This window comes from Vespa crabro, chromosome 21 (assembly GCF_910589235.1).
Source record: "Vespa crabro chromosome 21, iyVesCrab1.2, whole genome shotgun sequence".
Lineage (NCBI taxonomy): Eukaryota > Metazoa > Arthropoda > Insecta > Hymenoptera > Vespidae > Vespa > Vespa crabro.
The window spans coordinates 3,036,585-3,052,088 of NC_060975.1; the positions used below are offsets into that span (position 1 = coordinate 3,036,585).

The 15,504-nt window shown below is 26.9% G+C and overlaps 4 protein-coding genes across 8 annotated transcripts; 2 read left to right on the forward strand and 2 right to left on the reverse strand.

Moving 5' to 3' along the window:
* Positions 1 to 1,010: 1,010 nt before the first annotated feature.
* LOC124431338 (persulfide dioxygenase ETHE1, mitochondrial) lies at positions 1,011 to 4,232 on the reverse strand. The gene is made up of 6 exons (XM_046979120.1): positions 3,885 to 4,232; positions 2,716 to 2,860; positions 2,338 to 2,523; positions 1,747 to 1,835; positions 1,404 to 1,614; positions 1,011 to 1,288 (listed from the first exon to the last, which is right to left on the reverse strand). Exons 1-6 carry the CDS (start codon positions 4,032 to 4,034, stop codon positions 1,221 to 1,223), a joined length of 849 nt encoding a protein of 282 aa, XP_046835076.1. The 5' UTR covers positions 4,035 to 4,232; the 3' UTR covers positions 1,011 to 1,220.
* Positions 4,233 to 4,693: 461 nt separating this feature from the next.
* Positions 4,694 to 5,632, forward strand: LOC124431340 (40S ribosomal protein S19-like). Its single transcript, XM_046979121.1, has 3 exons — positions 4,694 to 4,777; positions 5,019 to 5,089; positions 5,200 to 5,632. Exons 2-3 carry the CDS (start codon positions 5,019 to 5,021, stop codon positions 5,591 to 5,593), a joined length of 465 nt encoding a protein of 154 aa, XP_046835077.1. The 5' UTR covers positions 4,694 to 4,777; the 3' UTR covers positions 5,594 to 5,632.
* A 297-nt stretch (positions 5,633 to 5,929) lies between these two features.
* On the forward strand, positions 5,930 to 7,770 carry LOC124431337. Its single transcript, XM_046979119.1, has 7 exons — positions 5,930 to 6,089; positions 6,174 to 6,267; positions 6,481 to 6,546; positions 6,614 to 6,780; positions 6,889 to 7,021; positions 7,096 to 7,379; positions 7,497 to 7,770. Exons 2-7 carry the CDS (start codon positions 6,200 to 6,202, stop codon positions 7,625 to 7,627), a joined length of 849 nt encoding a protein of 282 aa, XP_046835075.1. The 5' UTR covers positions 5,930 to 6,089; positions 6,174 to 6,199; the 3' UTR covers positions 7,628 to 7,770.
* Positions 7,771 to 8,820: 1,050 nt separating this feature from the next.
* Positions 8,821 to 15,331, reverse strand: LOC124431341 (E3 ubiquitin-protein ligase Su(dx)). Of its 5 annotated transcripts, none has more exons than XM_046979123.1 (13): positions 14,900 to 15,331; positions 13,972 to 14,105; positions 13,345 to 13,866; positions 12,290 to 13,259; positions 11,977 to 12,208; positions 11,589 to 11,902; positions 11,260 to 11,502; positions 11,023 to 11,182; positions 10,618 to 10,892; positions 10,325 to 10,550; positions 10,155 to 10,251; positions 9,882 to 10,080; positions 8,821 to 9,774 (listed from the first exon to the last, which is right to left on the reverse strand). In XM_046979123.1, exons 2-12 carry the CDS (start codon positions 14,027 to 14,029, stop codon positions 9,908 to 9,910), a joined length of 3,270 nt encoding a protein of 1,089 aa, XP_046835079.1. In that variant the 5' UTR covers positions 14,030 to 14,105; positions 14,900 to 15,331; the 3' UTR covers positions 8,821 to 9,774; positions 9,882 to 9,907. The 5 variants fall into 5 exon arrangements, with proteins under 5 accessions (XP_046835079.1, XP_046835078.1, XP_046835083.1 ...); XM_046979122.1 differs by having other exon boundaries at positions 8,821 to 9,810; XM_046979127.1 differs by having other exon boundaries at positions 8,821 to 9,810; positions 13,972 to 14,101; positions 14,825 to 15,331.
* Positions 15,332 to 15,504: the final 173 nt, after the last annotated feature.

Genomic DNA, 15,504 nt, shown 5'->3' on the forward strand with positions numbered 1-15,504 from the left:
TATCGATTTCAACCCTCAGCTATGCAGTAGAAGCACAGCACCAACACCATGGGGTCTTTTCATCTTCAGTTTCGACGAGGTGCGGAGGCCTTTTCGTCAACCCGATTACAAGAAACCCCGTTCTTTCTTTTCTTGTTTCTCTCTTTCTCTCTCTTTCTTTCTTTTCACTGTATGTAATTTGGGAAGATACAGAGAACTGCAAAAGGGCTTATTATTTGCAAATGATTCGTAAATATCGTGACATAAAGACGGTTCTTAGTATAATAATATTGAACGATGTATTTCTCAACAATCTTAACTTTTCAGTTTCAATGAATTTTAATGAGGGATTTTAAAATCGGGAATGAATACGTCTTTCCTTTTTTTGTTTTGTTTTTCTTTCCTTTTTTTTTTTTTTTGATTGCTTAATATAAATTTATACAAACGAATTTAGGTTTTTAATGTCAAACGAAATAACAAAATGTTGAAAAGAATACATGGTCAAAGGATGGTACCACCACGATTACACAGGGATAAAACACAAGGGCCCATGGGAAATTACAGACAATCCTTTCAGGTACATTAAACGGAGGAAAAGCAAACGCGCTTGGATTTCACCAAATATGCAGTTTTTGTCTGGAAAAAATTAGGAAACGCGAATTAAACGTTTCTGTTTCATGTGTTATACTATAACGTTTTTATAATACCTATTTCTTCTTTTTCCTTTTATTTTATTCTAATTGGTTTAATTTCATGCACGTGGAGAAATATAAATATTTATTTATAACAATACATAGTTAAATTATTATAATTATTCAGAATAGATTTAAGAGATTATTGTATTGCTTTTTCAGAAAAATTTGAGCATTTAAATAATAATCTCATTATTATTATTATTGTTATTATTATGTTAATTTATACAGATATATATATGTATATATATATTTATTAAAATATATAAAAAAATATTATACTAGTTGCAAATCTATGATTTTCATGAATATACGCAAATATTTATTTATTAAATTGCAGGTATCTATTATCGATTGAAAAAGTTTACAAGTATCTTGAAAACTGTACATTGCATAGGAACATATATATATGTATGTATATATATATATATATATATATATATATATACACACACATATATACATATATATACATATATATAAAACAATCTTATCTCATGTTCAAAGAGAAAAGAGTTGATGAAATTTGACAAATTTCTCGTTATTTTCTCACTGTTCTCCTTTCTTCTTATTAATTTCAAAGACTCCACAAACCTTGTTAGCCGGGACAGCTTTGTCTGAAACAGTATTTGTGTTAGCAACTTAGATTTATATATAAAAACGTTTATAAATAAAAACAATACAAATATTTTATGGAATATATTAAATATCTTTAAGTATTATAAATCTTACCAATCATTTTTGGATATGGAAGATTAAGATTATTCATAATATTTACAAATTCATCCAACGATTTAGATAATCTAGGATTTAACATTTTTTCTTCAGCAACAGTAGTTACAGTTCTACCATTATAATCATGTGCAGGATATAGTCTGTAATATGATGGTAAAGTAAATATATTTTCATGTACAGACTTGTACAATATTTCTGACGAGCCACCCTAACAAATAAAAATATCTAGATATTAAACAAATGGAAAAACCTAGATATTATAAAAATGTGCTAAAGAAAAGTCTTTTTTTTGTTTCTTCTTCTTCTTCTTTTTTTCTTTTTTTTAATTTTTAATACAAACCTGAAAGTCTGTCCTTCCACATCCGCGTATTAATAAGGCATCACCCGTGAAAGCGATTCCTTGTTCATCACATACATACGTCACGCATCCTATATAAAAATTTCAATATAAAAATTTAAATTGAAAGTAATTCAATTTATTTCATCGTTCAACTTTTCATATATATATATATATACATATATATATACATACATATATATATATATGTATGTATGTATGTATGTATGTATGTATGTATGTATGTATGTATAGCTTTTACATTCGATTATGTATTAATTAATTGATATTACTACATTTACATAGTTATATATATACTAGTATTACTTAAGTCTTTTATATTATAATTAATTATAATGTATTATGTAGAGGAAGCTTGTATAAGATCTTTTTAAATATTACTTTTTAAAAACTTATCTAATTGAACGGATTGTAATATATATTATACACACATATATATACGTAATATTCTAACATATATATAAGTGTAATATATATGTATATATGTGTAACTATTGAATACAATCAATCAACCATGTAAATTAATGAGAATGATAAATAAAATATTCTTCAGAATGATTATGCGTTATCCACCTTCAGTATGACCAGGTGTGGGTATCACCACCAGATAATGTCTACCAAATTTGATGCGGTCTCGTGGCTCCAAGAGAATGTCGGCCTCGGCACCACTATTGCGGGAGATCATCGATCGACAACCTGGTAATAACGATTTTAATCGGCCCGTTCCTGTAATATGGTCTGCGTGCATATGTGTATTCGCTGTAAAGGAAATAATCGTTAATTAGAGAGAAGTATTTAATGATTTTTTTTTTTAAATAAATTCGAAATAGAAAAAATGAATCTTTCTTAATTTATCCAAAAAAAATATATAAAAAAAATAAAAAAAATTTTTTTAAATTAAAAATAAAACAAAAATAAAAAAAAAGGAAAAAATAAAAGATTGCAACTTACCAACATATTTCAAATTCAAACCGAGTTCTTCGATAATTTTTTTATCTCGATCAGCCCATTCAAAGACTGGATCGATTAAAATAGCATCTTTATTATTGATATCAGCAAGTAAATATGTATATGTACTGGACACTGGATCGAATAACTAAAATGTTTTTTAATATAAATATAAATGAATTACAAATGTATTTATATATCAATTAAAATAAATAATGTAATTTATTATCCGTGAAATGGTATATTATATTAATGTGGAACTTTTATCATAATAATCATATAAATCATATAAATTATCATAAAAAAAATAAAATATAAAATTTGAAATATATATTATAAATAAAAATAAAATGAAATTTATAATGTAATGAAATGTGTGTATGTGAAATGATTTTGAGATATATATAAACAACGTGTAAATAAAATTTATCAAATTTTACCTACCCACAAATAAAGTTTTAATCCATCTAATCTAAACACTTAACAAAGATTATTTTTTAAGCCATGAAATATTGTTTCGAATAAGGAAAGAGAGATCTTAATCTCGGATAATGAAATATGCTCGATTTCGATTTTACAAAGCAATTATTTAAATAAAAAAAAGTATAACATGCTTGATTGTGAATGTTACAAATTTGTTTATAATAATAACCTATTTAGTTAGTTCAATTGCAAATAAAACTAAAATAGAATAAAAATTTTATTATGTACCATTTATTGAAAATAAAATAAATATATATACTGATTTTTTATTAATATATTATATCTGATATTGTCAAATTAATTGATTAATGCAATATTTAATTAAATTAAATCATGTATACTGCAGTATTTAAAAATGAAAATAATGTCATTTTTTTAAATTAATTATATGTATTTATTTATTTCTCTGATAACGTACATAAAGAGATCAACATAAGGTAGATTAGATACTGACACTATTTAGAATATATGACTAAATAAATTATTTTTAATATAAATGTATTCACAACTGTAATATGTTATTTACAATGATGATAAGTACTTGATACAATGTAACATGATGAAATACATTCAATGAATGAGTTACAGTATTATCTATTATGACAGGTAGTATCAACATTTAATAGTATCAACAGGTAGTAAAAAGATTTAATTAAAGCTATTACAAAGATATGCAATATTTCACATACCTGCTGAAATAGAAAATCCTTTGAGAAAGAAATATGCTCTGTCAAAGTTCCATGTTGATGATAATTTCCAATTAATTTATGTCTTGTTAAAAAAAATTTTCCTGTCAATCTTAATAATTGTTGATTCAATCTACTTAACAATACATTCATTTCTTTGACAAAATATATCACTACTGGTACCAATTAAAAGCTAAGCAATACTAATAATTGCTGTCCATACGTGCACATATATATATGTATATATGTATATATATATATACAAGATAATGAAGATAATTTTATTTTTAAAAACGCAGTTAATATAATACTTCAAAGTAAAAATTTAACGATAGGATCATCTTAGCTATATTATTGATAACTTTTATAACATAACCTTCATAATAATCTTAAATCATTTATTTAAATATGATCATATCAATCATTACCATATAAAATGTAAATAAATATTACAAAATTACATTTAATAAACGACTACCTCATTTGGAAAATCATAATGTAATATATAAAAGATTTTAGAATCATATAATTATCTTTGAACAATATCATAAGCCTTTCCTTCACTAAACGCGTGTCAACCAATCATATAACAGAATGGCTAGTACTGATTATAAATTGACAAAAAAAAAAAAGAAAGAGAATAAAATTAATTTATATTATCATAATAATAAATAATATAAAATAATCGTAGAATTTTCATTTTGGTTATAATTAAGAATTCTTATTATTAATATCCTGAAATATTAAAAAAAAATTACTAATGTTACTACGTAGTGTTTACTACGTAGCTCATCTATAGAAAATAGTTTCATGGTCATTTCCTTTCAATAGATTGAAATTCTATCTGCCACTACTCCATCTTGGATCTTGTCTTTCCGTTTTGTATTCTTGCAAAGGTGTGTGGTATTGGCATTTTTCGTTGAATTTTGAAAAATTTGAGTGAATAATTAAATATATTTTGTGTAGAATTCACTAAAAATCATTTAATAAATACTATGTTATACTAGTGTTATGCATATCGTTAAATTAATATCATAGAAAATTATATATGTATAATCATATAGTCCACCCATGTGGTGATATTGATGTTCAATACACAATGTGTTGATTTTAATTTGTTTTGTATATTTATTTCAGATGCCGTCTGTTACGTTAAAGGACGTTGATCAACACAAATTTGTGAAAGCTTTTGCAGCTTTCCTTAAAAAGTAAGCTATATTATTTTATAATTTTAGTTGTTAGGTTATAATTTATAGTGACAAATAAACTATTGTTTTTTTTATATGTATAATTAATATAATTATTATATAAATTTTAGGACTGGCAAAATGCGTGTCCCAGAATGGGTAGATATTGTAAAATCAGCTCGTTTCAAGGAATTAGCTCCTTATGATCCAGATTGGTATTACATACGTTGTGCAGCATTAGTCCGTCATATTTATATTCGTAGTCCCATTGGTGTTGGAGCAGTTACTAAAATTTTTGGTGGTCGTAAACGAAATGGAACTCATCCTAGCCATTTTTGTCGATCAGCTGGTGGTGTTGCTCGTAAAGCGCTTCAAACTTTAGAACAATTAAAGCTTATTGAAAAAGCTCCACTTGGTGGACGCAAGCTTACGAGTCAAGGGCGCAGAGATTTGGATCGTATTGCTGCACAAGTTAAGGCAAAGAGCAAAAAACAATTAAAACTTCAAGAAACTCTTGTTCTTTAATCATTTCTAATAAAATTTAAAATTACTTTATTGTTGTAATCATTTCGCTATAATTTTTTCCAATAATTCCCTATTGTCTATATTCTGTTAAATTAATTTTATTACATTATTTAAGATGCTAATTTGAATGAGAAAAGAATTTATTCCTAAATTTATGTTGTACAAGTATAAAATTATATAAATCGATAATAAATAATAAATTATAATCTTAAATAACGTAATATACAAAAACCATGAAGATATTTTTATTGTTCAATATTATTTTGATAAAATCGAAATTTCTCGTAAGATCGATATATCTCGAAGAGGTCGAACGAAAAGGTACTGCAAAACAGGAATAAAGACAATAGAGTGATAGTTTAAATTTTTTAAATTATACTATTGGTAATCCTGTTTTATTTTTTTCTTTATATAAATTCATTTCTCTTAAGAGAATGATGTTCAAACGTCGAAAAATATACTGACTGTGATAGGTGAAACTCCTCATGTCATCATCGTAAGTAATTTTATGTGATAGATCATAACACTAGATACATGACGTAATTACATTTGTTTTGACGTTATGCGAATACATCCATAGCTGGCTGCGTAGAAGAAAAATTAAAAATGCCAATCTTTGATTTCTTTCGAAATTTCTTTATTGGAGGAGATAGAGAAGATTTCGGAGACGAAGGGTAAGTTATTATAATAATGACAAGTGAATAATAAAGGTAATGATATATATGAAGTACATAAGTTGGTATATAACATATTTAAAAATCTAGAAAGGTCGTTTATTAATTAGTATTTTTTTATATTTATAATTCATTAATTAATTTATTAGTAGTATAATACCGTTCATTATATTTAATAAAAAAATCTTTTACGTTGGATTATCCATAATCAAGGAAACACAGTTTTCGTAATCCCATTTGGCAAAACGATGAAGATGACAATGATGACGATGACTTCAGGTATATTTCTTGAAAAATTATTGTTCATTATTAATATATAATTATGTGATTTTATTAATTATTATAGACATTTTGGTAGAAGTAATGTACACGTTCATATCTTCAATGATCCCAAGGATATGACATCTTATTTTGAATCACAATTCGATAATATATTGAACAGTATTTTCTCAAGTTTTGATGATAGTAAAATATTTCCGAATTTTAATGATAGTAAAATTTTCGATATACCAGGTATGTATAGATTATTTCTTTCAAAATGATTTTTTTTTTCTCTAATTAATATTAAAAATTATTTCTTAATTTCACTGATCATTTGAGAAATTGTTTGTATATTTTAAGGTAGCATAGAAGAGTCACCGAATGCAGGACAAAGTAATAATAGTTTGCGTGATAAAATGTTAAAACCTGGATATGAATTTCCAGATTCTCATGATAATGAAAAAAACAAAGTAGATGCAGATTTAGATGGAAGGTATGAAATTTTATAAATATTTTGTATTTTAAGTTATTATTTTAATTGTAATTTTGTTACTTCGTTCATTATAGAATTTCTGCTGATAACCTTTTTAAATTTTGGAATGAACCTAATGATACAAAAATAATACCCTCTACAAACCACCAATCTTACCGAAGTTCCAAATTTGTTAGCAAAAGATTTATACATGCACCAGATGGTACCATAGAGCAACATCAGATAATAAAAGATAGTGAAGGTAACGAAGAAAAGAGAGTTTCTAAACAGATTGGTGATAAAAAATATGTTGTTACAACAAAGAGAGATAAAAATGGCGTAGAAACCAAAGTAGAAGATTTGATTAATATAGATGAGAGTAAGTTGTTGCAATATGTATTTTTAATAACATTTGTAAACATTAATGTGTTTATATTTACAATGCTTTTTATGACATAATAATGTGCTTATAACGTGAATTTTCATTAACTTTTAGATGAATTGAAAAACTTTAAACCAAATATAGAACAAACTTGGGGATCCATATATAATCACTATAGTAATTCTAGTAGTATTTTAAATTATTTACCATGGGATCATTTTTTTGGTCCAAATCCAAAATTATAATATCTTTAGTAAGAACGTAGGATGTCTGTTCTAACAAGGGATATCGCTTTCATATACTGTCCTTTATAATGTGCTACATCTACTAAAAACTGTATATGGTTGTAGTTAATAATACATTATAAAATAAATATAAAACAAATCAATTTAAGTATTAATTAAATCTTTCTTTGTCACGACTATCCAATTTACATTATGAATGAACATTATTGTACAGTTTAAGTTTCTTACATTTAGTATACTTGATTACATTATATAGTGGTGTTAAACACAAATAAATGATCTAATGCAGGAATTTATTTGGTTACTTCGTTTAAATCAGTTCAATTATTAATCAAAGTGTAATCTTGGTATTCTGATTTCTGAACAAGCATAAACTGTTGATATTGCAATATGTAAGATACATGTCGCAACGTCGAATGATATCCTTTACATAGTGTTCATATACACGTGTATATATGTGTATATATATATATATATATATGTATATATATATGTATATATATATATATATATATATATATATATATATATATATAATATTGTGTACGCATTTTAAAGCAAATATATACAATCTATTTTTTTAATATATATCCCAAGATATTAATAATTAGTATCTACAATTAGTTTGTTTCTTTATAAAATGTTAATGGTAACATGTGTATATATATGCGCATATGTGTCTGTATAGTTTACACAATATATACTATTGTTACAGCGAGCAATGTTTGTATTTGCATATAAACATGGCAGCATTTTTATGATTAACCCCTTGCCTTATGTTTTAATTTATGATCTTAATAAAACTCAAATTAATCTTTTTATATATTTGGCCTTGTTTTGTGAAGCCTTAATTTTTTGAAGCTAATAATATCATAATACAAAATGACATTATTTTATAAATAATATATCTGATTACTATTAATAAATACATGGTTTTTATATGAACTTTATAATTTAATCAAACAAACAAGAAATTAATAGAAAAAGTAAGCTTTTTAGGAATTTATAGAAAATTTCGTCAATTATTTGCTCATTTAATTGATATTACTTTAGGCTTACAAATAAATAATGCAATAAGAAAATTTTATTTATGTTTGTGAAAAACAGCTCAATTTAAATGATTAATCTTCAAAACAAAATAGCATAATGGAATAGTCCTAAATTGTGTGGTATCTTTTGAAATAACTTGGAAATACAAAGCAACTTTACATGTTTTTCATTTAAGAAAATTTTACAAGCTCTTCATGATCTTTATTTTGATTTTATTGGATCTATATACTTGAAAAAATTAAATCCAATGCTGCGCCTGTGGTCAAAGTAATCCGATTTGTGTTTTTTTTGATGTTTGGTCCGTAAACATTATTACAAGTCTCGTACAATATTATAAGGCAAGGGATTAAGTAACCTAAACAAACTAAACATCATAAGGATAGTTATTTCCGTTACAGTATATTGCATGGCTACATATAGCTTCAATATGTACAATTAATTTATGTATTTAATCCTATCATATTTATGTAATCATAATGAAACATAGAAAATATCAATGAAATTTGACAATATGGAACAAATCATTATTATCTTAGTTTTTTAACGTTACATTATAAATTATGATAAAACATTGAATTAAAAGATTTAGAACAAACATTTAAAACTTGCACTGTGAATACTTAAAAGTATTAATGACAAAAATAATCAGAGAAAATATATACTTGGTTACGTTTCATTGACATTTTCTTTTAATATTTTGTAAATGCACAAAATTAAAAAGTACACTTTGGAAAGAAATATTTCCAATTCAGATAGAAATATAATAACTTGTGGAATATACAATTTTCAATGTAGATTACAAAAATAATTGTTTTTGATAATCTACAATGTTGTGCATATGCCTGAATCAATATAAATATTAACAGAAATAGTCAGTAACTTTTAATTTTTACAATATTAGTGATACTTCTCCACATATACCTGTATATAATATACATCAAGATATAATACGAAATCAGATTTTATATTCCATGTTGTTTTATAATAATTTCGATAAATTCTGAATGTATTACATCATTAAAAAGCAGCAAACTTTCAGTATTTATTGATGTGAAACGTAAATCGTAGTGCCAAGGACTATTGCCATCCATTCATGCCTATTATGGATTAAATTATGATACAGAATCTGCACTCTAACAGACATCATATTAGAAAATATAATTAGATATTATTATCAAATATTTAAACAAATAATGATATTTACCGAACGATCTTTTATATCTGTAATAATTATTCTTGACCAAAACCTTCAGTTTCTTCAATTGCATAATTTAATTTCTCTACCAATTGATCATAACTCTTATATGGTGGTAAGTCGAGTCTATTAAAACATGTGTGAGATCTTGGCAACCACGTATCTTTTCCAACTTTTTCAATACAAAATCGTTGGGGCCCGTTACTTCCTGCAAATATTTAAAAATATATTTATGATAAATATAAATATATTCTTATGAATATTCAAATATATTAATTATACCCATTAATTCAGCAAATCCTCCAACAGGAACTCTGCAAGTACCAGTTACAAATTGTAAAAGGCGAGCCCTTTTCTCACTGTCCGTTCTTGTAACGAACTACGAATAATTAATATGCATTATATACTTGTAATTAAATTTTAATTATAAAAGAAAAAAAAAATGTATGTACCTGCCAGAACCATAGAACCTGTTTACTATTACGCGTATAATGTCTATAAATAGTATTACGTTGCCAATCTTCTACATCAATTTCTTGCATACCGCAAAGCATTAACTCCAATTCACGTTCGTCAAAATATTTTAACCATTCTAATGGTACAACTGAATTAAATCCATCTAAAAAGGCCTTTGTTTGTTCTTCTATACCTCTGGTCATTCTCCATTCAGTCATTAATCTAATAATGATAAGAATATTAGATATATTTTTTTCAGAAGTTTCTAATCTAATTTTTATTTCCTTACCTAATATATTCTTCTTTATTGTCTTCAACAACTCTAATCTTATCACCGTTTTCTTTTAATTCGTGGTGAATGACCTGTCCAAGAATTTCAAAGTCAACACTATAATACAATTCTAGAGCACATTCATCTATATTATTCTCTTTTATCCATATAAGAGACTTGTAGAATTCTGGATCAATAGATTCTATATCTTTCATAACTAGTTTTTTATTTAACATTCTTTTAAAAAATGGCATAGTAAAACCACTATAGATAAATCGTCCATGGTAAAGAGCCTAAAAATAAGATATTGAATAAATTTATAATATAATAATAATAATAATAATAATAATAATAATAATAATAATAATAATAATAATAAATGTACTACACACAAACCATATATATGTATAGATATATACAAACCATTGCAATAAATCTGCCAATAAATTTAAAATATTGTAAATGATCAGGATTGACGTAAGATGCAGGATTTATTTGCAGGCTATAATTGCTTTTATTAGCATATTCAAATAAACAATACATAGGATTTAGAACTTCGTGACTCAATAAGAAGAACCACTCTCTAAAAAGATAAAAGAAAAGATATATTATAGAAATTTTAAATGTTAATATATATCAATATATTTATTAACATTTTACCTAGATACGCCTCCATAATCCAACCCTTCTTCTCCTTTAAATATAATATATAATCTTCGTCTAAGCGCAAATGCTTCTGCATTCATTATTTGGTGATAAGAATCCTCAAATAATGTTTGTCGACTTACACTAATCTTTATATGATTGGGTAATGCATTGGTTTGACATAAGAAACGAAATTGGGATAATTTCCAACGAAATGATCTTTCATATGCCCTTGGTACTCGGTAAACTCCTTTTGGTCTTGATATAAGAATAATAATAATAGAATAGATAAGATAATAAACTTATGCTTGAGATAAATTTTAACAAAAATTAATAATAATTACCCTTTTGGTGCACCTGGCCTTGGATCTTGGAATGTTGTTGTTCTTGTGTTGTGGTCCACGAAATATCGAACACCATCTTCTGTCAATCGAATTTCCCAACCATCTGGTAATGGTGGTTCATCTATTCCTGTTTCTTGTCCTTGCGTACGAGGATCTTCCCATTGAGTTGTTCGATTTTTATGATTTACATAATATACTCGACCTTCTGGTTGCTTACGTCTTTCCCAACCAGCTGGTAATGGTCCAAGGATATCATCATCATCAGGTATAGCAGAAGCTAAAGGTCCTGCTACAGCGGCTGCTGCCCCAAGAGGCTGGATATGTTAAATATTAAAAAATCAATTAAATTGGACAATTATTATTGAATATCAATAAAATAGTAACTTACTTGAGGATAAAGAAATCGTTGATTGCCTTGTTGAACGACATATTGCCTTTCACCTTGCCACTGTTGGAAATGTTGCAATCTTTCTGTATTTGGTCTCTGCCATGTTGTACTTCTTGTATTATGATCCACATAATAAATTCTACCCCTAGGATCTCTGCGTACTTCCCATCCTGGTGGTAACGGCTGTGGTCTTTCCCATGATGTACTTCTTGTATTATGATCAACATAATACCTATAATAAATATAACGAATTAAGAAAGTTGATCCTAATTTGAACAATAATATGTTTAATAATTATATTTAAAAAATATACCTTCGACTATAACCATCGCATCTCATTTCCCATCCAGGTGGAAGAGGTTCCTCCGAATGACATGTATTTTCAACTTCTGGAAGCATTACTGAAGATCCAGGTTGTATAATAGGTTGTCCAGCTACAGACATTGTAGGTTGCCCTGTCAATGAAACTGTTGGTTGAGCCATTCTAGTAAGCGAACGAGATTCTGGTAAATTATTTGTTGTAAATTCTTCAGAATGTGGTATAGTGCGACTATCTGATACAGTATTTAACATAGATTGCTCTGAACGAGGAATACAATGTGGAAGAAGAATACTATTATTTTGTTCAGATCGAGTAGCTCCACGAGCCTCGGATGAATGATCTGGTCGTGTTTCTGTATTAGGGAGTGACGTCGATTCTATTCGAGAGGTTGAACATGTATTTACATTAGATAGAGACAATGGTTCTGATTGAGGAACTGTACGCCCATCCGAAACTGAATTCGATGCAGATTGATCTGCTCTAAAATTCATCAAACGTTCGTTTGTGTTAGGAACGGACGAAGACTGTTCTGGACGAGAAATTGGACGTCCCTCTGATATGTTATGATTGGTTGAACGTGATGGTTCTGAACGTGATGGTATGCATCCATCGATCAAGGATGTCGTATGTCGTTCTGATGTTCTATTCATTGGTTTTTCTTGTGTTTGTGCTACTGGTTTATCTGACATAGGGACAGCATGTCCATTTGCTAAGTGAATTGAACACATTTTACTACTTCCTGGTTTATCATTTTCATGTGGTTTGTGATGTTGAGTAGAATTATGTTTATCTATACCAGATTGATTTGCATTAGTGTTATATGTAGAACTGTGATGAGCATTAGCTTGACCACAATACATCGACGATGGTGTGGCAGTTTCGTTGGAATGTAATCTCATTCGTCCACGTACTCCTCCATTTAACACGCTACAATTACTTACAGTATCACTGCTACTAGCACCTACAATAAGAAAATATTAGTACAGCAGATATTGATTTATATTATATATAAATCGATATTTAAAAGATGTCCTGCAATATCTTACCATCTGGTACAGTACATTGAACTTGGCATAACGATTCATTAGTATTACTTGGTATAGAATTATTAAGATCAATTCTCAAGTTATCAAACAATGTATCCAATTCTCCAGTTTTTGGTAATTGAGGATCATGAACAGGTGTAATATCATTGATATCTATTGTTAATCCATCAAATACAGTTACTAGCTCTCCAATTTTGTTAGAACAGAAATCATGTTTATTTGAATTCATCAAATCAAATGTTAGCTCCAAATTTTCTAATTTTCCATTATAATGGGACAAAATTTGAAACAAACTTATTCTTTTCTCTCCTAATAACGTATCCTTTCTAAATGTGCTATGGTCAAATAAACGAAAATGCACTTGAGAATATGGTTTGACCAATACATGAAATCTTTCCTCCCATTTTGGTTGATATGTGGATTTGGATACATCTGTTGTAAGAAGTCTTTCTCCATCCACTGAAATTTCTATGTACGGATTAGGTTTCAAGAATGACGAGCTTCTTAATACTGCCCCTTCGACTAAAATAATATATAAAAATAATATTATAAATAATATCTACACAGTACATTAAATTCATAAGTAAAAAAACTGTACAAATATGATACATATAATTTTATACTAACTTATGATATCTAATTGATAAAATCCTGATGACAAAGGACCTTTTTTACAGTGGGACATCGTATGTTCTTTTTTACGATTCAATATAATGATCTCACAAATTTCATAATTTCTTTAATCTTAAATATAGTGCTTCCTAAAATATATCACAATTATGGTAAATAATTAAAAATTATAAAATTATGTACAAAGACACATTAACAACACGTTATTAACAATACAAATAAATTTAGATCTTTAATTATACATATAAATAATATTTAATCAATTTTGTATAATAAAAAAAAATGTGTTAAAAATAAAATAAATAAACATTAAGAAAGACAATTGTTTTCTAGACACAATTACTATCAAATAAAATCAATGTATTTTGATAGTATATATATATAAACATATATATATATATATATACATATATATATAACAGTTGGCTATTATATTGCCTACACAAGGAAGTAATTATTTCACAACTACTATTATCTTTACGACAAAGTATAGGAGACGATAACGAAAAACATGAAAAGAATAAGAATAAGTCTTGAGGAAAATTACTTGTTAGCAAAACGCAGTATGAATGATTGAGAAAAAAAAAATGATATGTAAAATAGCAAAGAATTGAAAGGCATTTATTCGCACAAATAGGATGGTTGAGACGTCAGCCAGCTTAAAAAGAAAGAAATTTTCTTTCTAACGCCTAGGGATGTTAAAAAAGCGTCAGGATATAATAATACACATTTAAACTTTAGCCGATTTAATTGCATGATCCTCTATTCTCGATTTTCTTAATGATTATTGTTGAACCAAAAAAAAAAATGATTCGTTTGAAACACTTGGAAATTTACGATATTATTAAACTTTCCTATCAATCGGTCACCATCTTTTCATGATCATTCCATACGTCACACACATATAACAAATCTTCATACATACTCTCGCACTTAGTTGCGTTCCAAAATTACCCCGCCGTCCTCTCTTATTAGACGTTCAAGGTGACATTTCTGTGATCGCAGGTGCATCAAATGATCACTGATTAGAACATGTTTCTTTTTAGTCACCGTCAAATATCACCGAAAGTAATAGGACAACTTGATGATGATAGTATTTGCCAATAACGTAATGTAGGGCTGCGTGTCTAGTGGTATTCAAAATATCACTTTACATGGTACGAAAAAAAAATTTATTTTAAAAATTCACTCATTAAATTATCACACAATGGTTCTGTGTAATAAAACTTGAAGGTTATTAGATAAATTTCTAACGATATTCGATAACGTAAAATATAGATTAAAAATATATAAGTCTTGTACATTTTATCGCAATAATTACTATGTTTTCTTTAGACAATTTCATTATTGGTATTGAGCCAATGAGAATCTGGAGTACATGTAGCGCCACTCCGACGAGACGGATTTTATTTATAATTATTATGCTTTCTTCAGAAAAATTTTATTATTGATATTGACCCAATGAGAAAGCAAAATGACGCCATCAGATGAGACGGATAGTATTTATAATTATTATGTTTTTTTTGGATA